The sequence below is a fragment of the Monodelphis domestica genome, chromosome 1, assembly GCF_027887165.1.
Source record: "Monodelphis domestica isolate mMonDom1 chromosome 1, mMonDom1.pri, whole genome shotgun sequence".
NCBI lineage: Eukaryota > Metazoa > Chordata > Mammalia > Didelphimorphia > Didelphidae > Monodelphis > Monodelphis domestica.
Window position 1 is genome coordinate 427,335,914 of NC_077227.1, and position 25,024 is coordinate 427,360,937.

The 25,024-nt window shown below is 36.5% G+C and overlaps 1 protein-coding gene across 5 annotated transcripts in view; it reads right to left on the reverse strand.

The window, feature by feature from the left end:
• MAPKAP1 (MAPK associated protein 1) overlaps positions 1 to 25,024 on the reverse strand; it is a 370,977-nt gene that overhangs the window by 138,812 nt on the left and 207,141 nt on the right. For all 5 annotated transcript variants that reach the window (XM_001365912.4, XM_056812154.1, XM_056812155.1 and 2 more), the window contains one exon: positions 11,175 to 11,351. In XM_001365912.4, coding sequence (XP_001365949.1) covers positions 11,175 to 11,351 — 177 coding nt within the window. The remainder of the gene's footprint in view (positions 1 to 11,174; positions 11,352 to 25,024) is intronic.

Below are 25,024 nucleotides of genomic sequence, written 5' to 3' on the forward strand. Positions count from 1 at the left end.
AATCATCTTCCTGGTAAAAATTCCCTGTGAAGATGCAATCTGGTAACTGCTATTACAGTTGCTACTGCCCCTGCTATGAAAGGCTCAGAAAAGAAAGTTCTTGCCACCAAAATCCTTGGCATTTTTAAATGGATCAAGACCAGGAATTGATATGATTTTATCAATGGAAATGACATTAAAGAGGAGACATTACCATCTACTTTGCCAATGTAATCTAAGGACTACGGGGCCTTTACATCTGACTCTCAGGCTTGTTCTGTACCTTCAGGGAGGCTGTAGTCTACATGGGGATGAGACATAAACACAAAACTATGATTCACTATAAGGCTGTATCAGTAAAGGGCCAAAAAAAAAATTCTCTTAGGTCTAGGGGCAAGGTCTTTCCTGACCAATTTAATGCAGCAAGCATTTACCAAAGTACCTACTATAATTCCTGGGTCTGGGGATGCACAGACAAAAAACAGAACAGGAGGATCTTCACTATACCAAAAAACTCCCATCTCTTGATTATCTAGGACTGTGGTGGTGAACCTATGGCATGTTTGCCAGAGGGGGAACTCAGAACCCTGTGGACACATGCACCATCACCCCAGCACAGAGCTCACCAAAGTTCACTAGAAAGAGAAAGCCAGAGTTACTAGAAAGCCAAAGGAAGGATGAAGGGTGGAGCAGCTCCCCCTCCTCTCTCCATAAGTGCCTGAGGACATTTCTTATATCACATTCCCCTCTAAAAGGTTTACCATCACTGCTCTAGATAACCAGCTAGAGATTACTCTGATAATAGTAAATCCAAGTGACAAAATTCAGAATAAAGACCAAGAAGGAAATATGAATGGGGTGGCTTCTTAAAGGAGTGTTATTTGAGGTGGCCTATAAAAAATGGGTAGAAATCATCATTTGTCAGTAAGATTATTTGAAGACCTTTATGCTTTGGTTTTGACTAGAAGGCTTTGGGTTTTTCTTACAAATATACTTCTATGAAACATTAGGAAAGAATATACAGTATTGTACTGAGATAATTATAATTTTAATTATAAAATTAATAAGAACCACAGGTCTGAAGATAAAGGACATGGCCTTGAAATCTGGCTCTGCTGGGTGTGACCTCTGTGTCATTGGGCAGATCTAAACTACAAAGTCTTAGTTTCCTCCTCTGTCAAGTGAGAGTTTTGAAGTCGATGTCTAAGGCCTATTCAGCTCTAAATTCTAAGAAATATAGGAACAACCAGGCTAGAAGATCTAAGCAGTGCTGATCTAAGTAGGCTAATAGTCATGCCTTCTTTGATTGGACTAAATTTAGTAAGTATAATGAACCAGTCCTACTCTTATCTGAGTTTATATTTTAGGAATTTTGAAAGCACCTTGATGAGAAGAAATGGAAGATAACCAAACACAATCAAATTCAGACTGTCAATGTAGGTCTAAATTAATGGAGTATTTCTTCTTTGCCTGTGTCTCAGAGAATCAACTGTGTGTTGTTCCTTTTCATTCTGTTATATTACAAACATTTCCACTGTCCAGATTGTACTCATTCATAGAAATGGAACATATGCAGTCTGAATGATTGAATGTTTGGGAAACTGACTTGATTTCCGTTTTGGCAATCGTTGCTGTCTAGAGAGAAGAAAAGGACTTTTCTTTGTGGCTATTTAAAGTGATAGACATATTGAAGTAAATAATAAAGAAGGAAAACATTAATTACATTGCTTCAAAAATTGGAAAGGTCGTACTAACTAAAAACATGTGTTTTGCCCTCTGGAATGTTTGTCTCTTGAAATAGAGCCAGAGTAAGTTCTATGCCTTCAAGGAAAAGTAGAGAATACAGATTGAAGTCATAACTTTGTTTTGTTTATTTACAATAATACCAAATAGCAGCTTGGAAGTAAAGCTGTACAGTCATGAAACCTGTTCTACACTCTGAAGTCCTAGCATAGCTATGTTACAATAACAAAAGCCTTGGCCTAAAAATCAGGGGCAATGAGTCATTGTTCAGGCACTAATTCATTGTGTGATCTTGAGCAAATAATTTCTACTTCTTAGGCTTCACCTTTCTTATGTCTAAAATGAGGGAGTTGATTTAGTTGACCTCTAAGGTTCTTCTAAATTTTAAGGATCCATCCATTCTTGAAGAAATAAAACTAGAACAGAACATAAATAATTGATGGCTTCTCTAGATTAAAAAAAAAAAATCCTGCTCCTACCCTATCACCCATCAGAATTCATTTGGGCTAAATAGTTTTCTCTTTTACAACATAAATAGCCTGTGAGATACAATCTCATTCATATTTCATTCTTAGTTTTTATTCTGATTTATGGTTCTCAGAAGAACTTTTATCTGAAAATCCCTCAGAGTCAAGGGATAGAAGTTTGGATTGGGATGGTGAAGGAAAGGCAATTTAGGTGTAGGCATTAATGGAATGGTGGGCACTGACTAGCCAGTGATCAGCAAGAAGGTAATGGGTATCCACAGGCAGGAGCAGAAGATGTAAGCTTAAAGACAGATTTAGAAATAGGGCTGGTGGATACAAAGAGAAATTTCCCTATTTGAAAAAATTTTGCTTAGAGCCCTGGTAGCAATCTCTGTGATACTGAATATTTATTCATTCATTTAACAAATATTCAAACACCTACTCTGTGCAACTTAGATGCTCTAGGCAGTACAGAAATGTATGGTTCTTATCTCTAGAAACTTATTAATCTATAGCTGTAGTTTAATAATGGAAGGAAGTAACTTTCAGGACTATGGTTACAGAGGGTGTTCCCAAATAGATAAGGGACACCAAGGCGATCATAAAAGATAAAAACAATCATAATTACAAAAATTTAAAAGTGTTTACAAAAATCAATGCAGTTAGGATAAGAATGGAAATTGTCACCTGGATAAAAATCTTCACACCAAAAAATTCTGTGGCAGGCCTGATATACAAGACATAAAGAGAAATGACACAAATAAAAGACCCAGAGTCAAGAAAAGAAATGCAAACTTTCAACAACAACATAAAAATTCTCCCAAAGAGAAAAACCAAAATAAAACAAATTTATCCTGTTTTCAAATCTGACCTCAGAAACTTCCCAGTTGTGTGACTCTGGGCAAGTCACTTAACCCCAACTGCCTAGTGAAATATTATAATAGGATTAAAGGGGTTTTAGGGAAGAAACATAAATATTTTGATTTTATTAAACAAGACTGTCTTCTTTTCTACAGCCAAATATATCCTAGGCTTGTAATTTGAATGATGGTTTCTCAAGCTGCTCCAGCCTACTTCATCCAGGTCCAGAGAGATTGTGTCAGTTGCTTAACTGTTTCTCTGGGATTCTATTCCACCAACTCCAGGGAAAATTCTAATCTCATGCCCTGTCAATCACTCTTATGTCCTAAATCCTATTTCTTATTGTAGTCTAAAAGCATCGCACATACATTTGGAAACATTACAAATAGAATGCAGAATGAAATCCAACAAGATCTTAATAACATCCATTATTATGTCCCCTGTCAGATTTACATTCATTTGTAATACAGTATACACTGGTGAAATGGTGGTATTAAACTCCACTGTGATCAGATTTGACAATAAATAATCACAAAGTTGAAATTTTGAAAAGAAAATTTTCCAATATGGCCACCAAGAGCACATGGTAATGGCCCTTTAATGTTTTTAAATGTCCCAGAGTTTTCCCAGAGACTTAGAATTCCTCTGGCCTCCTTCTCTGGACTGTACCACTCTCAGATGGACTTTAGAATATTCCACTTAACTGCCTTAATTCTAATGAAATCTTATCTAGATAGATGAAAATATACATAAAAATTAAGTTATACAGTCTACCTAGCTCAGCCAACTGAAATATCATAATAAAATTGAAGGGGTTTTAGGAAAGAAACATAGAAGGAATATATAAATATTTTTATTTTATTAAACAAGGAAATGGAATGTAAAAAAGGAAGGAGAGGAAAGGGAGAGATCTTAATGATTTTACCCTCTAAATTATAACCTATCTGACTAAATCTATCTTATTTCTAAGTACATTAAAGGCAAAGTCTTTAGGGATTAGTAATCTTACAACAGAATCTTTTGGGGGCAAAGTCCAAATTTCCCAAGAGAAATATCCAAAGGTGGTATGTTCTCAGGTTGATCAGCTTCTTCTATCTGTCCAGCAGAAGAATGAAGACTGCCTTCTTTTCCACAGCCAAAGATATCCCAGGCTTGTAATTTGAAAGATGGTTTCTCAAGCAGCTTCCTCCTCCTTCATCCAGGTCCAGAGAGATGGTGTCAGTTGCTTAACTGTTTCTCTGGGATTCCATTCCACCAACTCCAAGGAAAATTCTAATCCCATTCCCTGTCAATCACTCTTATGACCTAAATCTTATTTCCTATTGTGTAACACTAGCCCTTGCCACTCTTCTGCCTTAGAACCAATACACAGAATTGATTCTAAAGCAGAAGGTAAGGGTTTAAAAAACTAAATTTAAATTTCACTTCCCACTCATCAAACTAGCAAAGATAGGAAAAGGCCTAATTACTAAAATTTGGAAGGACTGGGGGAAGACATGTACACTAATATATTATCTTTGGGCTCTGGAAAACAATTTGTAATTATAAGAGAAAATTAATCCAGCTCTTTACACCCTCTGACCCACTGATCCCACCAGTAGGTATATACCTAGAGAGATCAAAGAAAGGTCTCATAGAGACTAAAATATTCATAGTAGCACTTTGTAGTAACAAGAAATTAGAAACAAAGGAAGCGTCCATCAATTAAGGAATAGATGAATTATGGTGTGTGAATCTATTGGAATACAATAGATCATAAGAAATGATGAATATGAAAAACTCAGAGAAACATGGGGAGGCCTTATATGATTAAATGTCAAAAGATAAGATGTATTTTAACCCACCCACCCCCAGACTTCCTTTCTCAAATGCCCTCTACATGAAGTACTCTCTGCCTACTTATACCAGGATCTTCAAAGAGTTAACATTCTAATCAGGAGAAAGAGCATGTAAAAGGGGAAGGAAGAGGGGAGGGGATGGAAGGGTTCAGCTGTAAGCTTCAAAAGTCAATTTAGTTACCACCTCCTCTCCTATGGGAAGTCCTTCCTGATCCCTCTATTTATTAGTGCTCTCTGTTCCCTCACATTCTCATGTATATTTTTCTTGGTTTACATATTATCCCCCCCCCCCCCCGCCATGTTAAATTCCTTGATGGAAGAAGCTGGTTTTTCCCCATCTGTTTTTGTATCCTCAACATCTAACATGATAAAATACTCATCTAACATGATAAAATACTTAATAAATGCTTGCTAAATGAATTGCTAGAGGTGAAAGTGACTATTCTCTAATCGAAAACCATAACAATTTATACCATCTATACAGACTTATCACTATCTGATTTTTATTATTTCTTTGTATACATGTCTTACCTCCCCCTCTGTTACATTGTAGGTTCCTTAATGTAAAGGGGCTTTGACTTAGTTATATTTGCAACAATGGGTCATATTTCTTTAGTACTTTTAAATTTTACAAAGCAACTTTCTTACAACAATCCTATCAGAGAGAAAGCACAAGTATTATTATTCCCATTTTACAGATGAGGGAACTGAGGCTCTGGGAAGTTGTTACTTGTCAAAAGTTAATTATGTATCAGAGTTGGGATTCAAACCCAGGTTCTGTGATAGAGGAATAATCCAGGGACTTTGAATGACAGAGACGGGAAGAAATGGAAAAGTTTCCTTCCACAGAGGGGGATGGTTGAGAAGGCTTAGAATCTTGAGGGAAGATGAGATTCCATGGGAGAGTCAGTTGGTCTCTCTATCTTGAGACAGCAAAGGAGAAGGTCTGACTTGAGTCTGGATTCTGAGCAATATATAAAATCCCTCATTGAACCTTAATTATCATCCCCTCTCAAAGATCCTAAGATACCAAGAAGTGTGGTAGAAACCTGAGAAGAATAAGAAGTCTAACAGATCTCATACAGCTCCTTTGACACCCTGGGTCTGGACATTGCTCTACTGTGACATAGACCAGGGGTCACAAACCTGAACCTCTCAGAGGCCAGGCTGCCAAGCCTGAGTCTCTCAACTTTGGAGGTAAGGAAAGGGAGATTTAGACAGACAGGGACTTCCTTTCTTCTCTTTCCTCTAGAGCCTAAACCTTCAGACCTCTTCCTGTTTTACCCCTGACCATTATTGTTAGAATAAAGACTTGTCATTTATCCTAAATTTATTTCCTTGTGAGTGAAGGAAAGTTACAGTGGAAGAGGGAGAGAGCTGATTTCTTTCTCTCTCTTTCCTGAAGGAAAGAGGCTCATCTATAAAACCAGTTATTAGAGGGAAGTAAAGGCAGAGTTTGTGAGGAAACATACTTGAAGACTGATGGGGGGAATAATCCATCTCACCCTCCTTTTACCTTCTGAGCATATATCATCAACTTCTCCATAACACCCAAACTAACCCTCTGATACAGTTCCTTAACTCCATGACCACAGCTGTATGTGGGATATATTATAACAGTTTTTGTCTCTCATATGGCTTCATAAATAGTAAATAGCAAATGTGTCCAGGATGAATAGATTTGAATGGGAGCTTTTAGTATTATCTACAGTGGCTAGATTTTGAGGAAAAGGATAGTAAACAGGGACTCTCCAGTTACAAAGACTTCAAAATTGAGAATACAGACAGGAAGGGGGTTGCTGAACCTGAGTAATATCTATAGAAATAAGCATATGTTGTATCTATCTTTGCATGAATGTGTATATAGATGTCTGTGAGAACAAATAAACACACACATATATGTATATGTCTTGAAGTAGTCTGGCTCACTCCTGAATTTTCTTTCTTCCACACACTTTATGAACCAGCTTCTCTGGCCTTATTCCAGTCCTTGAAAATGACACTACCAGCTCCTGATTTCATGTCTTTTCAATAGCTATCCCCCCTACCCAGAATACACTTCTTTCTGCCCTCCATCTTTTAATTTCTTTGATTTCCTTCCAAAAATAACTTAAATTCAACCTTCTACAAGAAGCCTTTTTTGTTTCCCAAAGCTACTAGTACCTTCCATTCTCAGATTACTTTAGGGTTTGCCTTGCCTGTACCATTCCATTGAGCTTCTGACATCCTCTTTGGCCACTTACAGCTCAAATGGGCTTTCCAGTCTTCCTCCACCTTTTACACCTTCTGCTACTTGCAGCTACACACAGCTGCCAGACACTCTGTAACAACTTCATCTGATGTGGGGCACATCATCAGACCTACCATTCCTTATCCCAATGATTTAACCTCAAGAGCTGTCACTGAAACTTCATTCTCTATCTCCCACTGACAAATCCCTTATTCCAATCACCCTCAACCCAACCCTACCTCTCCACATTCCACCATAATGCTACCCAATCTTTTTGCTATGCTCTTTGGAATGCCCACTCCACAGGTAGGAAAAAAAAAAGCTTTCATCTTAAAGTTTTCATTTCTTGCTTATCCATCTTCTTTGCAATAATTACTAAGACCTGGATCCTTTCTGATGACCCAGCCTCCCAGGTTACATTTTTTAGCACAGCACTTTTACTCATAACCCACCACAAGTGCGATCCTTGTTCCTCACTGCTACTTTAAGTATCTCCATCTACCATCACTCAGTAACCTCTCTTCCTATGAAGTTCATTCATTAATATCTTCTAAGTTTTCATGATTCTAATCTCTCCTGTTTCTCCTGTCAATATGACCATTTCTTTTTAATCTTTCTGTCTTAGAATCAATGAGGTGTATGGGGTGCTCAGGGAGGGGTAGTATCTCTGGTATGGAGGGCTTGTTATGCCCTTCTAAGAGGGCAGCTCTCCAGCCTCTGACCCCCACCTGACACCCAGCTCTCATTTGTGGCTCCCAGTAGCTGCTAGCATGTAGCAGCGGCCACAACCTGGGCAACGGCTTCGACAAGCCGGCTAAACCTTGTGAGGGTAGCCATCGGGTCGTCGTGGTGGACCCCTGGTGAACTAGGGCTTTGCTCACCCAGTATGTGAAGACTGCTTCGGCTGAACAGACGGAAGAAACCAATAAGAAGGTTCAACGGCTGAGATGGCGACGCAGCAAAGCACTGTAGAGTGCTTAGGGCGTGTTGGAGCACAAAAGACAACATGGCCATCCAATGCAGCTGAGGAAGTCTCCAGGTGTAACGACCTTTCGTGCCACTGGACCCAGGCTTCCAACGCCGAGAGAGTGGGACTGTCTCTGTGAATAGACTTTTCCACTTAAATCTCCTTCACGCACAAGTGTCTTTGTGCACACTCATCTACATCACAGATGAAAACGCACAAAGACAATCGTCATCCTCGGTTACCGAGAGACAACTACTACTACTACTACTACTACTACTTAGAATCAATACTGTGTACTGGTTCAAAAGAAGAGCAGTAAGGGCTAGGCAGTGAGGGTTAAGTGACTTGCCCAGGGTCACAATGCTAGGAAGTATAATTGAGGACACAGTTGAATCCAGGACCTCTTGTCTCTAGACCTAGTTCTCAAACCACTGTCCCTTTCTTTGTTGTTTCTTCATCCAGGTGAGTACAATTAACTTTGGAACTTCCCCTGACACAGGGTCTGTGTCAGGCCCCTTTCTCTTTTCTTGTCTTGGGACCTCTTCTCTTAACTATCTATAACATTTGACAGAGATCTCATCAAGTCTCATGGATTCAATTAATCTTTATGCTAATGATGCTCAAATCAGTTCATCCACTTCTAACCTCCTTTGAGCTCTTGCATCTTCAATTGTCTATTATCTCAATTATCTATTAGATATTTCATACTGGACATCCTTTACACATCTTTAGACTCAATACATCAAAAGCTCAACTCATTATCCTGACCCACTCCAAAAAAAACTATTCCATCATCTTTACTTTCTTATTACTACTAGGAGTATCACCATCATATATTCACCACGACTCACAAAAATAGTTGTCATCCTCAATTTCTCTATCTCTCAACAACCTTCATAACCAACCTGTTGCTTAGTCTTCCCTCATAACATCTCTCACTCTCATAATTCCTTTTCTTCTCTGCCATTTCTCTGGACTAGGAACTCATCACCTAATTTCTAGACCATTAATGCTGGCTGCTCTCCTTGCTGTTAAGTCTCTTCCTACTCCAGTTCATATTCCACAATTAAAATGATGTCCTTAAAATTCAGTTCTAATCATGTCACTTCTTTACTCACTAAAATCCAGTGGCAATCATCTCCAGGATCAAATATATAAATTCCTGTGTTTGGAATTCAAAGACCATCACAATCTGTGCCCCCACCCACCCATATTTTCCAATTTTTTATACCTTACTCTCTTTCATGTCACCTAGTGACACTGGCCTCCTTGCTGTACTTTCCATATAACATTCCACAATCCACCTGAGCATCCCTCATACCTGGAATACTTTGCCTTCTTATCCCTGCCTCCAGGTTTCCTTCAAGTCTCAACTCAAGTTACATCTCCTCCAGGAATACTTTCTACTACCCCCCTAATCTCACTGCCTCCCCTCTGAAGCTACTCCAATTTACCCCGGTAAAATCTTCCTATACAGTCATTTTGGATGTTGTTCTTCTTGTGAGTTTCTTGTGAGCAGAGTCTGTTTTCGGTGATTCTTTGTATTACCAGTGTTTAGCACATTGCTTGGCACACAATAGGGGCTTCATATTAAATGATCTGCTCTGATTAGAACTATATGTATTTAGCTATTTTTATACTGTCTTTCCATTAGAAAGTTTGCTTCCTGAGAGCATGGGATACTCTTGCTTTTTTTTTTTTTGGTATCCCTAGCAGTTATCAGTATTTGGCAAGACTATCTGTTCAATAAATTATTGACTGAAGATGATCTTTTCTTGTGACAAGGAGTAGGTTCCCTTAGTGGTATAGAGTTAAGAACTCTTAAACTACATTTTCTTTATCTGTAAAGGTAAAATTAGTGACATCAAAAAGTGTAATGTAGTATTGCAAACAGTAGAAGGTTCTCTACACTTAAGGTATTCAAGCAAAGTTATAAGACTACTTGTCAGTGATACTATAAAGAGGATTCTTGTCAGGCATGGCTCGACGTAATGTAGTTGGGTGTTCCAACATAAATTCTGGGCCTTTGTAAAAATGTGCAGGTTGCATTAGATGTTCTCATACATGTTCTATATTCTATGCCCTAAGAAACAATGATTTTAGGTTGATTTTTCTAAGAATTCCACGAATTGGTTCAGAGGACTCAAAACAATCATATCACAGAATTAATACAGGACATTAATTTTAATAAATATCTTAAACACAGTTAATATTTTAAAAGAGGAAGAAATTTTATTTTAAAAAATCCAATATATGAAGAAATCAACAGTCTCAACAGCAGATTATTGAACATTGTTGGTTACTAACAGTAGGGGGCAGCAAAATGATCACTATTGATCCCATGGGCATACTCTTAAGGATGAAAACTAAGAAACAGATTAGTTATAAAACTAAGAATAATAATTGGGAATTTACAGGATACTTTTTAATAGAAAGAAATCAACAAGAACAATCAAATTTAGGTTTAACCAGATTTTTTAATTTAAAAAACTTAAAAAACAATATCTTAAACTAACAAGGGAGAAGTGGCTAAAAAGCAAAGGATGGGCGAAACTTTTTTTAGAAAGAAGGAAATTCTCAGAATTCTCACTTCATAAATTGAAATAGAATAAGCTTAGCCAAATGCTTCCAACAGTATATTTCCTATATTGAGTGGTTCAGATCCAAAATTCCACAGCTTGCTAACACTAATATTCCCTTTCCATCTTGATATAAAATAAAGCACTTTGAACTGGGAGTCAGGAGACTTGACTTTTTATACCAATACTGCAACTAACTAGCTCTTTCATCTCTATGTATTAAAGACTCCTTCAATCTAAAATGCTATGAGTAGAGACTTTAATATTCTGTCCTCTCAAACTGTATGTTCTAAGGTCCCTTCCAGCCTTCACATTCCATAAGTATAGTTGTAAGACATGCAATTATCATCTCAATTGTTTATTTCTAATTAGAGTCACTTATATATGGAGTTTTAATTATTCAAATAACAAGTATATGCAAATAGTAGTTCTATAAGATATAGAATAGGCTAGTAGAGAATAGTGGGATTAGGGCACAATGTAAAAATTAAAATCTGGTTAAATACTCACATTCGAACAAAGAGTGACTGTTTGGCTGCAAGACCAGGAGATGAATACTTCTCAACCAAGGCCAAAGTGCTAAAGCCAAATTTATGAATGGGTTCATTGGAATCCAGAGGAGGAAAGTCTGTATCAACTTCACCATCATCCTCAGCAATGTGGAGACAATAAGCACTGACATTGTCACTGGAAGGAAACAAATAGCCATTAAATAAAGGTGGGGTAATTACAGAATGCAAATGAAGGCCTGAAAACCTAGAAACCATACTTAGAAAATGAAATTGGTGGAAAGTGGGGTGAGGGCCAGGTGCTTTTTTTCAGTAAGAACTGATTATTAGCCACAAATACCACTTCAGGATGACACTGAAAAGGAGAAAAAACTATGAAATCAGTTTTAAATTTACATTAGCTTACATTGTTTTTAAAAATTCAATTTTAGTTTTCTCAATTACATGTAAAATTTTTTAATAGTCATTTTAAAATAATTTTGAGTTCCAAATTCTCCTTCTGCCTCCTCTCTTCTCCCAGAAGCAGGGAATTTGATATAGATCATATAAGTAAAATCATGAAAAATATATTTCCATATTAGCCATGTTGTTAAAGAAAACAGACCCCCATCCCCCAAAAGAAAAGAAAAATAAAGAAAATAAAAGAAATATGCTTCAATCTGCATTCATAATCCATCAGTTCTTTCTCCAGAGGTAGATAGCATTTTTCATTATCAAGTCTTTCAAAATTGCCTTGGATCAATAGCTAAGACTACAGAAATTTACAGTATTGTTCAGTTATAAGATAAATGACTGAACACCTACTATGTGAAGATACTTTATGATGGCTACAAAGATACAACAAAGGATAGCTCTTGCACTCTAGAAGCTTGTGGATCTAATAGGAGAGATTAAGACAAGTCCATGAACCCAATAACAACAAAACAAGACAGTTACAAGTGCTATATGAACTGTAAAGACAGTAACAATACGGATAACTCATATTAAGTTTATAAAGTACTTTACTTGGGATAATTCTATAAGATTTGTAGTGAAAGGGGGCAGCTGGGTAGCTTAGTGGATTAAGAGCCAGGCCTAGAGACGGGAGGTCCTAGGTTCAAATCTGACCTCAGACACTTCCTAGCTGTGTGACCCTGGACAAGTCACTTGATCCCCATTGCCTAGCCCTTACCACTCTTCTGCCTTGGAAACAATGTACAGTATACAATACTGTATATTGTATAATACACTCCATACAATATACTCCAAGACGGAAGGTGAGGGTTTATTAAAAAAAAAGATTTGTAGTGAAAGATTACATGTATTTTCACAAATGAGAAGATCTAGATTGAAAAACAGATTTGTCCAAGTCATATGTCTAATAAGCGGTGGGGTTCTCTTATCTGGGCCCTAGAATCCTGAGTCTAGTGCTATTTCATTTCAATAGCAACAGGACATCTTTCTATGGTGTCACAGCACTTTCCTGACAACACGCTAGGATATAAGTAAACCCTAGTATGGCTATTCCAATCTTGTTATTGCTACTTGGTCATTTCTGTTGTGACTGACTTCTCAGGACCCATTCAGGGTTTTCATGGCAAAGATACTGGAATGGTTTACCATTTTCTTCTCCAGCTCATTTTACATATGAAGAAACTGAGGTAAGTGAGGTTAAATGACTTGCCCATGATCATAAAGCTAGTAAATATCTGGGGCTAAATTTTAACACAAGTCTTCCTGACTCCAGACCTGGCACTCTGTCCACTGTGCCAGCACATTATCCTAGACAAAAGGAAACTGACTCTCAGATATGAGAAATAGTTTACTCAGGTTTTTGGGCAGATCAGCACCAGTTAGTTTCAATTCTAGTTTTTCAGATTCAGAGTTGAGAGTTTCTTTGTACTAAATGTGCTTAACAAATTCAATATTCTTTGTTACACTCATACCTCAATCACAACAATGTGCTAGGCTGAAGACCAAGTTTAGATGGTTCCCATTTCCTGCCCCAATACAGAATATAGTGTAACATAGAGATAATATACATACATGCAAGTATAGAAAATAGATGAACATCGGGTTAGTAAGGGGAGGGGAAATTGCTTCCATCTAGGATGGGAAAGGAAAACATCATGGAATAAGTATTATCAAAGCTAGTGCTTGAGGGACAGGCTGAAAAACTCCAAGAGTACTGTGGGAATAGGGTATAGAACAGTTTGATTAAAGCTGATAAGATTCAAAAAGAGAGGAATTTTTTATAAGGGAAGAAAAAGCATAGATAATGGGAATTCTTGAATGGCACTGTAAGGAATTCAGATTTTAAAAATATTATTAATATAAATTATTGTTAGGACTATGCTCATGGAAAATATAGCTCCCATATATTATATATGAGGATAGGCATTATAGACCTACAGAAAGCTAATACTGTTGTAAGAATACCTTTCTTATGCAAACTTTTGCCCAAAGTGTGAGGGATTCCCAACAAGTGATTAACATGTTGATCTTTAAGACCAACTAGACTAATTGAGAACCTGAAGCCAAAACACATCTTCTTCCCTTTAGAGATACTAATAAAGTACTTCTCTGCTGACCCCTCAACTACTTAAGTTTTCTCTTCATTTTATACAATTTGTATTAATTATAGTATGACATTCAAACAAAGTGGGACAAGAAAGAATGCTCTGAAACTTTCACTCTGATGGCTAAACAAATGCAGGCTGAAATATAACTCATATGGGGTAAATATGGTTAGAAAGTAACTCATTACATTAAGCTGCATTAATACAAACAAGCAAACTATTAAGAGGAGTAAAAGAGAAGTCCAATTGATCTCTGCTCTGAAAAAAACAAAACAAAGCACTGCATACTATTTCTTTTTTTTTCTTTTTTTTTTATTAAAACCCTTACCTTCTGTCTTGGAGTCAATACTGTGTATTGACTCCAAGGCAGAAGAGTGATAAGGGCTAGGAAATGGAGGTCAAATGACTTGCCCAGGGTCACACAGCTAGGAAGTGGCTGAGGCTGGATTTGAACCTAGGACCTCCCGTCTCTAGGCCTGGTTCTCAATCCACTGAGCTACCCAGCTGCCCCTACTGCATACTATTTCTAATGCTATGTGTGTTACACTGTAAGATAGACTGACAAACTGAAACAAGTTCGGAGAAGGAAAGTAGGATGACAAAAGAATTGAAATTTTCAGGTGAGGGTCTACTAAAAAAACAAGGGGATAATTAACCTGAAGAAGACTTGAGTTAGGTATTGTCACTATATTTTAAGTATCCAAAAGGTTGACGTATAGAAAAAGGATTCAACCCTCTCTCCTTACCCCTCAAAGGTAGAATAAGGCAAAGGGAGAAAATCCAGTCAAATTTTATCATAAGAAAAATATTCTGAAAAAAAATGTGTTTAATTGAACTGCTGGATTGTAAGGTGAAAATTAATCTAAAGTAGAATGGACCATTTGAAGGAAGAGAGAGTCCTTGTCATTTGAGGGATTCAAAAAAATCTGGATGATGGTTCCTTGTGAGATGTTATAGATGCGACTCCTGTTCAGGTGAGGAGAGTTGGACTACATGTCTTCTGAGGATACTTCCAATTATGATTATTCTGTGATGAACTTTGCCATATGTAAAATAAAAATGTTGGACTGGATGATCTATAACTTCATTCCAGTTCCAATGGCTACGAATTTAGGATTCTACAGGTATGTCCCAGAGGGGAAAAGCTTCCTTTAGGAAACAATAATAATACTTCAAAGATTTGTATTTTTTTTGTTGTGGGTATCCTCTCCTCCACTGACTGTAGAGTTTGCTCTGTGACTGGGAAGGTTTGGGGAAGTTGGTAGGATTGAAAAATTTACCACCCAACTGAAAACTGGTGAAAAACCCCTCTGAACTTAGGAAGGCTGACATTCAGGCAAAATAAAGGAAATGTCAGTGAAATGTCATCTAATTCCTTCTAGCTTGACAGAATCTCCACTAATAACACCAATAATATTAGAGAGCATTTATATGGTGTGTTACTGCTTTTAAGGAATTGTACATATAGCTTTTGATTCTTATAACAAGTTAGTGAGATAGATTGGTAGGACTACAGACTTACTTATAGTCACACAACTGAGGGAGATTTGAACTCAGGTTTTCTTGGCGAAAAAATCAGCACACTATCCACTGTGGTACCTAACAGTCTCTCAGAGCTTATTTTAGACAAAACCTAGGGTCACATCTACACCACAACAAGGTAATGGGCTTTTAGTGGAATAATAAAAATTATAATAAATCACATCTCTGTAGTAGGGTTTACAAAGTATGTTCCTCACAATAGCCTTGTGAGATAATAAGAAAATTTTCAAGAGAAGACTGGTTTAGTATTTGTCAGCAAGAGGTCTGTGTTTCTGCTGGGGGATTGGGTTCAAGACCTACTGAGGTTCATTCAAGCTCTAAAAAGTTATGGTTTCAACAATGATAGAGAAAATTCTCTTCCTTAAATTAAGTTCCTTAAATTCATATTTACATTGTTAATCAGTCAGTCAGTAAACATGTATTAATTGTCTACTGCCAGACACTATGCTCAGCATTGGGGATACAAAGAGACAAAAGACAGTCCTTGCCCTCAAGGAGTTTCAATCCAATGGGCGAATCAACAAGAAAATAAATATATACAGGATAAATAAGAAATAATTAAGAGATGAAAAGCATTGGAATTAAGAAGCCGAAGAAAGCATTAGGTACAGATGAGGAGGAAAACCATTCCAAATATGAGAGATGGCTAGGGAAAATGTCTAGAATCAAGAGATGAATGGAACAGCAAGGAGGCCAGTGTCACTGGATCAAAGAGTACAGGGCAAGGATTAAGATATTAGAAGACCAGAAAAGTAGACAGGAGGTTAGGTTATAAAGGGCTTTGAAGGCCAAACAGAATCTTGGAAATTATAGGGAGTAAGTGGAATTTTTAAGTGGGGGTGGGTAGAGATGGGTGTTAATATGGTCAGACCTACACTTAGGAAAATGTTTTTAGTAGCTGAGTAAACACTTGATGCAGGCCCACCTACCAGCAGGCTGTTGCAAGTGTTGAGGTATAAGATGAAAAGGAAGAGCATATTCAAGAGATACTGTAAAAGGCCTTGGCAACAGACTGAGAGGGGTGGTGGTGGTGAGGAGGGTCAATTAATGATAAATCAAGTATGGTATTTAGTTTATGAACCTGAGGGACTGGGAAGATGATGTTGACCTCTATAGCAATAGGAAAACTAGAAATAGGGAGAGAGATTTAGGGGGAAAGAATAGGACTTCCATTTTTGACAGTGAGTGGGAGGGGAGGGGAGAAGAGGAGAGGGTTATTTTGTTATAATATTGTTTGTTATTGTTGTTTGAAAGCTAGCATTCAATCTAGCTTTCAAAGCATTAAGTATATTCAAAATATTTGAAAGGCAGTATTTTCTAAACTATGCAGTTTAACTTTGGAGTTTTAATTGCATGATTGATGCTTAAATTAATTAATTGCAAAGTGTATGCTAATTGTTTAATTGGTTGCTTGATCTATATAGATCATTTTTTGAATTAAATGAGTTGATTTACAAAGTTTATTGATTGGATGTGACAATGAATTATTTCGCTGACTACCTGATTTGCAATTTTCCCATTTAATGTGCAAACCTTCTAGGTGCAACTATGCTTATAACAGAACCTACTTTAAGTGATCTATACTGAGACTGTCATGGCTAAGAGATATTTATCATATAAAACAGGTAATAATGACATTAATATTAATGTAAACTATAAATTTGCTAAATGGATAGCTAACAAGGAAGTAATCCAGCTGTTTGTCACTGTAAATTTTACAAATTTTGCACTGCTACAAGGGAGTTTTAAGGTTTTTCTAAATGGCATCCAAAACATGGAGGTGTGAAAAATAACAGAAGGTGTTGCTTTTTGTTATATTTGCTTTCAGTGGCTCACCATAAAAAGGTGGTAGTACTGGGTTCTTAAAAGCAAAACAAAAAAGTTATGGTAAGTCCTATTCCTGGAAAACCTTAAAAGGGAGACTGTAGACTGGATCTATAATCCAGGGACTAGTCTTCCTAAGAATGAAGAGGGATATCAATATAATGGTGGTTAACAAATGGATGAAAAAAGACTCATAGTACCAAGTCATGAAAACTGTCCACATCAAAGTATACCATCTTCATTGGCATAGGAAATGACTACACTATGTCTTTTTATTGCATTCTGTTTTATAGTTTTCCTATTACTGAACAATAATGTCCATTACAATTTTAGATAGCTTTTCTTTGTGATATTTTTTCCCCCTTACATAAAGACTAAATTTGCCTCTGCTATTTCTATCCATTGTTCTTGTTTCTATCGTCTGGCCTGCAAAGCCCTTTAAAATGAAAGATAGTTAGCATGTCCTACCATATCTTATCTTTTCTAAACTAAACATCTCCTTTTCCATTAACTGATCTTCACAAGGCAAGATCTTAGCTTCTTCTGTACTCTGGTCCTATTCCTCTGATTGCACACCAGTTTATCAATGTCTTTTCTCAAATGTAGTTCCCAGAATGGAACATAATACTCCCTTCATGGTCAAGCACAGAGAATTAGTACCCACTTCACCCTGCTCACTATGATTCTCTTAGTGTAACAGATTTGATAATAAAACACTTGATTAATGCTGTGTTTGCAATTCACCAAAATCTCCAGAATGGTCAGAGCACCTCTTCTCTGACTACATTTCCTTTTAACCTTCTACCTGTGAAATAGATTTTTGAAATCCAAATCTAAGAATTTCTCTCTCGCCCAGGTCTTATGAAAATTTTTTTGTATATTGAATCTGACAACCAGAATGTTAGTTATCCCTCCTAGATCTGAGTCATTTACTCCTTCATCAGTCATTGACAAAAGAGAGAAATCACCCAAAGGCAGATCCCTGAAGCACTCCACTAAAGACTAACTGCAAAGTTAACATTGGACCATCACCGACTACACTTTGGTTCAGAACAATCAATTCAATAAAGATATTTTTTTAAAATTGTATTGTTATGGATATCTTTTTTTCAAACATTACCATCATTGTCATTACAGAATGTATTTTGCTCTGCCTATACCTAGCAAATTTCAAAATTCAAAGATTTTGAAAAAAAAAAGAAAGTAATCAACAAAACCTACCTATACATTAAGTGAATCTGATAACATAATTGTTCTTGTTTCTTTTTGGAATATATGCCTAGCAGTAACAGCTCTGGGGTAGAAGTTCTATCTTACATCCTTTTTTTCTTCTCCCTCAAAATTCTACTCCTGGTAAACTCAAAAAGGAAGTCTTTCCATATCCTTTATATTTTTCAAGTTTATCAAAGATGAGGTTACTGAGTTTGATTTGTCCCATCCTTTTATAGTTATCTATTACAATTTTTGTCTACTTTTCTATTTTTAATCCAGTGCTGAATGGCACTGAAGATTAAAAACATCAAACATACATTTTGAGGTTCCTGAAATACTATGTCATTTCAGTTCTTCAATCTACTCACTTTCTATCATCTACTCTTTTATAAGATTGTCACTCTTTATCTCACCATTATCCTCAGGTATACCACATCTTTGTGATTAGCAATTTGGAAATTCCTTCATCTAATCAAAATCTCTTATTTCACCATATGTCTCTTTCCTCCTAAACCTATTCTTTCTTTGTCTTCACTGTAATATTTAGTCCTTCTATTCCTTAGTTCTCCCCCCTAAGCTGGCTCTACTCTTAACTATACTTTTCTCCATTTCCCATCTTGATCCTGTATTTAATCAGTTCAATTTTATACCCTCTTCTTGAACCTTAACCTCTGATCTTACTGCCATTCAGGATTTTAAAAACTTCAACTTAGACTACTCCAACCATCTTCTCTCTCTATTCCTATTCATATAATGTTCAACAGGACTAGAGAAAGTTTATGCGACTATGCTGAATTCACTAAAAATCAATGTTATCTTATTTCAACTAGACCTTCACCACAGCAGGACAAATCTTTAATTCCTACCTTCTTGAGTAATTTTCTATTGTATTCTCCAAAACAATTGTTCCAAAACTTCTCTTCTCAAGCCTCCCATACCACTCTCTTCCTCTTATCCTCTCAGCACAGGCTTCTCCTTCCATACTTTACTGAGAAAAGCGAGGCCATTTTCCCCTGGGCTCCTTTTCCCCTTAACTACATTTAAAAACCTGTGACATCCTCCATTTTCCCATGCCATGTTAACTTAATCCTCAGAATAGGCATAATAAAATTTGCCAAAGCTTGAGGTACTCTGAGCATCATGGTATAGTGGATAGAGGAGGAACCTGGAAGTCAGGAGGACCTGAGATCAACTTCTTCCTCTGAAAAATAACTGAATTACTTTGGACAAGTCTCTTATTCTTTCAGTAACCCAACCATTTTTGCTAAGATCATTATTTTCAGAACAACTGTTGATCTCTATTGGTAACATCTTCTCCATTATATGAATAGAATCATAATTCCAAGCCATAAAAAATTTAAAAATTGAAGTCCAATCCTTTTGTAAGTCCATATTGCAATGAAGAACCAAAGGAAGAGTTTAAAAGATTAATATGAATTCATTTTTCTAAATATCAGTAACTATGAAGGATACAACTCTAAATCCCACAAATCAAAATTTAACTGAGGTCCATGAAGGCTGGTGCCAAATTTTTTCTCTCTTAGCACCTAGTATGGTGCTTGCTAACAGAGTAGATGCTTTAGTATTTGACTGATTTGTCAAACAAAGCTCCAAATGGAGGCACAAAGAGTCAGGCACAATAGGAAAATAAATTAACAACAACAAATCTGACTGATAAAGAATAAATGAATAGCAAACTACAGGAAAATTAAACACAACTGCACTTATGACATTTACAAATCTATACTCATATTAGTATAGAGGAGAGAAAATTGTAGTATAGAGTTGAAATCAGGGAATCTATATTCAGAGTGTAAAATATTGTCTGTAGTGCTTTATATAGCTTAAACAGAGTATAAAGGACGAAGTATTTTAAAAGGAAAGCAGATATAACTGATGGAGCAACCTACTGATGGCAGCAATTATTTATTACTATGTAAATCAACAGAAAGGAAGACTATGATTCCCATGTGCCACTGAGGTTTTTAGGGCTAATGATGCACGGCAACTAGCAGGCATAAAACCAAACGTTTCTATTTCAACAGGCATTTTGTTTTGTTTGAAGATGAAAATTTCAAACCAAACCAACTCAACAAAAGGTCCAGGAACTAATAGGCCAATTATCAAACTCTTTTATCCTTTCAGAGCTAACATATGAAATTCATCCCAGGAGAAAGCCTCAAAGTACTGCAAGGAACCATTATAATTGCAACTTATATTTTTATAGTACTTTATAAGGTATATTCTTTACAAAGATCCTTTGAGGTAGAAGCCTTTTTATGTAGCCCAAGATCCCATTGGTTTTCTTAGAGGTTAGTAAAATAACATCTAATCCTAAATTTTAGAGAGAAAACTGATTGAAAATAATAAAATGTGCATTTGCGTATTTGGAGAATCAGTAGGGAAGGAAGTGATAAAATTCCATAATATTCTGATCTGGGAAAATGCTATGGCTTCTAAATCAATGATAATGTACATAATAAAAAGCACAATGCATTCCTAATTAATCAAGGCTACTTTAGGCCCTTCAAGAATCTATTACTGGGGAGCAGCTGGATGACTCAGTGGATAGAGAGCCAGACCTAACCAATATACAGTATTAATTCTGAGATAGAAGGTATGGGTTTAAAAAATAAAAAAAGAATCCATTACTGGGAGGCAGCTGGGTAGCACAGTGGATTGAGAGCCAGGCCTAGAGATGGAAAGTCTTAGGTTCAAATCTGGCCTCAGACATTTCCTAGCTATGTGACCCTGGGTAAATCACTTAACCCCCATTGCTTAGTCCATACCAATCTTCTACCGTAGAACCAATACATAGTATTGATTCTAAGATGGAAGGTAAGAGTTAAAAAAAATCTATTACTTCATTTATATTCTATGAACTTACAGATATCACAATCCCTTCATGTCTTAAAAGATGGTCTTCATGAGTTGTTGTAGGTCAAAGAAATTTATTTGGCCATCTTCAGGTGACAATCTTATCTAACTTAGAAGGGGTCTAAGAAGATACACAGTCTAATGCTAGAAATTTACTCAAAACGTTAACAGATTGGTGTATGCTCTAACAGACTTGTGCCTTGGTAGCATAGTCTTTAAGAATCTAGCATCTTCTCTAGCCAAGATAAAGAAATGAGGCATTATATTAAATGAGATATACTTACTCTATTTAAAGGGAAAAAGTATCCTAAGACCAAGGACATGGAAAAAATGGATTGAAGAAAGTTAAAGATGGGAGGAATCTTGAAATAATGAATGACTGTCACACATAAGAGAATTCTATCCCCCCACCCCCAAAAGAGGCTTGGAGATCATGTGATTTAGCACTCTTCATTTTACAAATTTGAAAACTAACATCCAGAGAAGTGAACTGATTTGTCTATATTCAGAAAGACAGTCAATAGTATGGAGATAGAACAGAATGCCAGTCTTGCAATTTTTAAACTAGTGTTCCATTTACCATAGCAAATTGTCAATGGTTGTTGAATTACATTTTTATAATCAAGAGCCAATCAAGCTGTTCTAAATAGATAGGAGTCTCAATGAGTATGCACATTTAAGAGTCAGTAAATATACACGTGGAAATTCAGGCATATGAAGACAAACCCCCTAGATTTCTACCAAATGTGAACTGACATGTACAACTCACATGCTGATGAAAATGAACACTTATCAGGAAAAAATGAAAATCATCTAAATATAATGACCAGAAGATCTGGTTTGTTATTGTTTCTTTCTGAATTAAAAATAAAAGAGCAAATGGTTCTGCAATATTTGGGCCCACAATTATTTGGTGTTCAGTGTTCATTCTGAAACCAGAGTCAATAGTCATGGTGTGACTACAAGTCCCTATTTAGCTACCAAAAAGTTCAGTGAGTTAGAGCTTTGAAGTTCACGTGTAAGAGGCCAGAAACAGGGATGGATAAAACTGTCAAGATTTCCTTTTTTGCAAGAACAAAAAACTCTCCACAAAACGGAAAGCTAAAATGGATATAATTTGCATAATCAGTGCTGTCAACCCTAAGCTAAATCACTCAGGAATGGGCAGTCTATTTTTTTATGGTAAAGAACCTGCTGAGAGATGATAAAACACTCACATTCTTTTAATGATAAGAATGGTTAAACCATGTTGTTCTTTTTGCTATGGGAACACTTTACTGCAAGTCAAAATGACCAGTCTGATTTCTGGTTTTGTCATTTACTAGTTGCATAAGGATGAATAAATAAAATTAACTTTCCTTTTCCTTAACTATAAAAAGGAATATTAATATTGGCAGCATAGTCTTCAAAGTGCACTTCACAGAGACTACCTGGAATTCTCAAAAACTATGCCAGGGTAACTAACACGAGTTCTGGCAGGTTCTACTTATGTGGAAAAGATTTTTGGTGTAAACATAGTGAAGGACTTTGCATCTGTAGAATGAGGACTAGTTTAAATACAGAGATACATATTAGCAGAATGTTGGCTATCAAAGGACAAATTGCATCACACCAATTCTAAAGGGATTTATAGAGAATATGTATTCACACTGATAAAAAGTAGATATTTTGAACAGTTAAAGAAGAGCTACTTCTATCACAGGGTAGCTGTAAAGAAAAAATTTAACACATTATGAAGTGCTATAGAAATAGAAACATTACTTGAAACAATCGAGATTTGATGAGTATACACACTTCTTCTGATACACATCACATAACCTATCCATTACTCATCAACTAAAATTCCCATAAGCTTTCTTATAAATCCTCCATAAAAGAGGATCTTGATTCAAATCCTAGTTCTGCTACTTTCTGCCATTGTCAACTCAGGAAAAATCATTTGGTTTCTTCCAGGCCTCAATTTCTTTCTCTGAAAAATGAGACTGGATAATCACTACTCAATACAAATTTATTTTAGATGAAGTCCAAACTTAAGGAATCAATGAAACATTACACATTCACTCTATAGACCAGCAGATTAAAACTTGAGAGGGCCTAAATGACCCTTCTGTCCCTGCTTCCAACAACAGCTAGGACTTCTCAATCACTTCTCAGAATGATTCCAGTTAAATTCCCACAACTGGTTTATACTGATAACTATGGACCTTTCATAAGACCAGGCAATATATAGATACAGGAAAAACCCTTATCAATGCAATTGGCTGGTAGTGACATTGACAGGCAATAGAAAAGACAAAACTAACTTTCTGATTCTTATTAAGGGTTGTGACATGATAGCGGGGAAAGAATATCATATAAAGTCAAGTGTTCTGGCTCTGACTTTTAGGAAAGTAACTAGACCATGAATAAGCTTAGTTTCTTCACCTGTAAAATGAAGGACTGGGAGGAGATAACTTCGAAGACGTCCTTCTCCTAATACTCTAACTGTTAATCCGTGTTCTAGTAACTATAGTGGATTAAATGATCCTTAGGCTTACAGCTAGATGCCCTTGGAAAGCACTGAGTACAAATTCATCTTTTAAGAGATGAGTAAATTAAGATTTAAAAAGGTCAAGTGGCTTTGTCCAACTGGAGTCCCAGCAGATACTGGGGAAAGCCTTTCTCACAGGTATAGCTGATCAAATCAAGGTCATCTGTATTTTCAGGTCTTATATTTCACATCCTGCTTCTTAAAACATACCCATACTCACATATCCACCTGTGCATCTACATTTCTCTTCTTTGGAGGATATTGCTGTTCACACTTCTGGTTCTCATTCTTCCAAAACCCTGAGTTACTATGAGTTACTTACTCTAATGATCTAAGTTACTTACTGCTATGTGGAGGCACTGGGGAGAAGGATATGTTTTAAAAAATCAGATATTATGTCAAATGAGATGTAGGAAGTAAACAACTGTTCCAAAATATAAATTTCTATATAAGTAATACTACTAATAAAAGGAGTCAATATTATTACTCTAAGTATAGCTAGGAAACACTGTTCTACTTAGTTCTGTCCATGAAGTTACCCATACCCACAAGGTATACAGTGCTTTATTTTATTTATTTATTTTTAATCCTTACCTTCTGTCTTGGAATCAATACTACATATTGACTTCTCCAGAGTCATACAACTAGAAATTGTCTGAGGTCAGATTTGAACACAGGACCTCTCGTCTCTAGGCCTGACTCTCAACTGAGTCACTGTGTCAAGGAAGCTCATTCCCTCCCCCTCTTCAGTAACTTTACAGGTCTATCAAACATTCCTGATGTTTGCACCAGGGTTGCGTCGGTGTACATTCTTTACATCAATGAAAGTTAAGTTGCAGTAGAACAGGGGGAGGTTGACGAGAGTACCACAAGAGAACCATGAGGAGAAGAGGGAGAGCAAGGAGGTGAGGTGGAATGAGGAAGATACATGCAGGCTAGGCACGACGCAGCCAGGTTACTTAGGAATGATTGTCTACCCTTCCAAATAAACTTTATAAAGTATATATCTGGGTAGAAATATTATTTTAAATTATTACACCACCTAGTTGTCCCCACTTTATTTTATTAAGATTCATTTCAAAAGAGGAATATGACCACTGTCATACTAAGGCATGATATTTTGGTTGCATTTACAAAAAACTGGTATCAAATTAAAAAAAGAAAAGCTGTCAAAATCCTAGACCCGACCCTGACTCTAGTTCTTGAAACACATGCAATAGGGCGTGTTAAAAGATTCAAAATGAGACTTCATTAAGTCAGTGATTCTATGAGTTGTACTGTTATACAGAGATGAAAAAAATAGTGGAT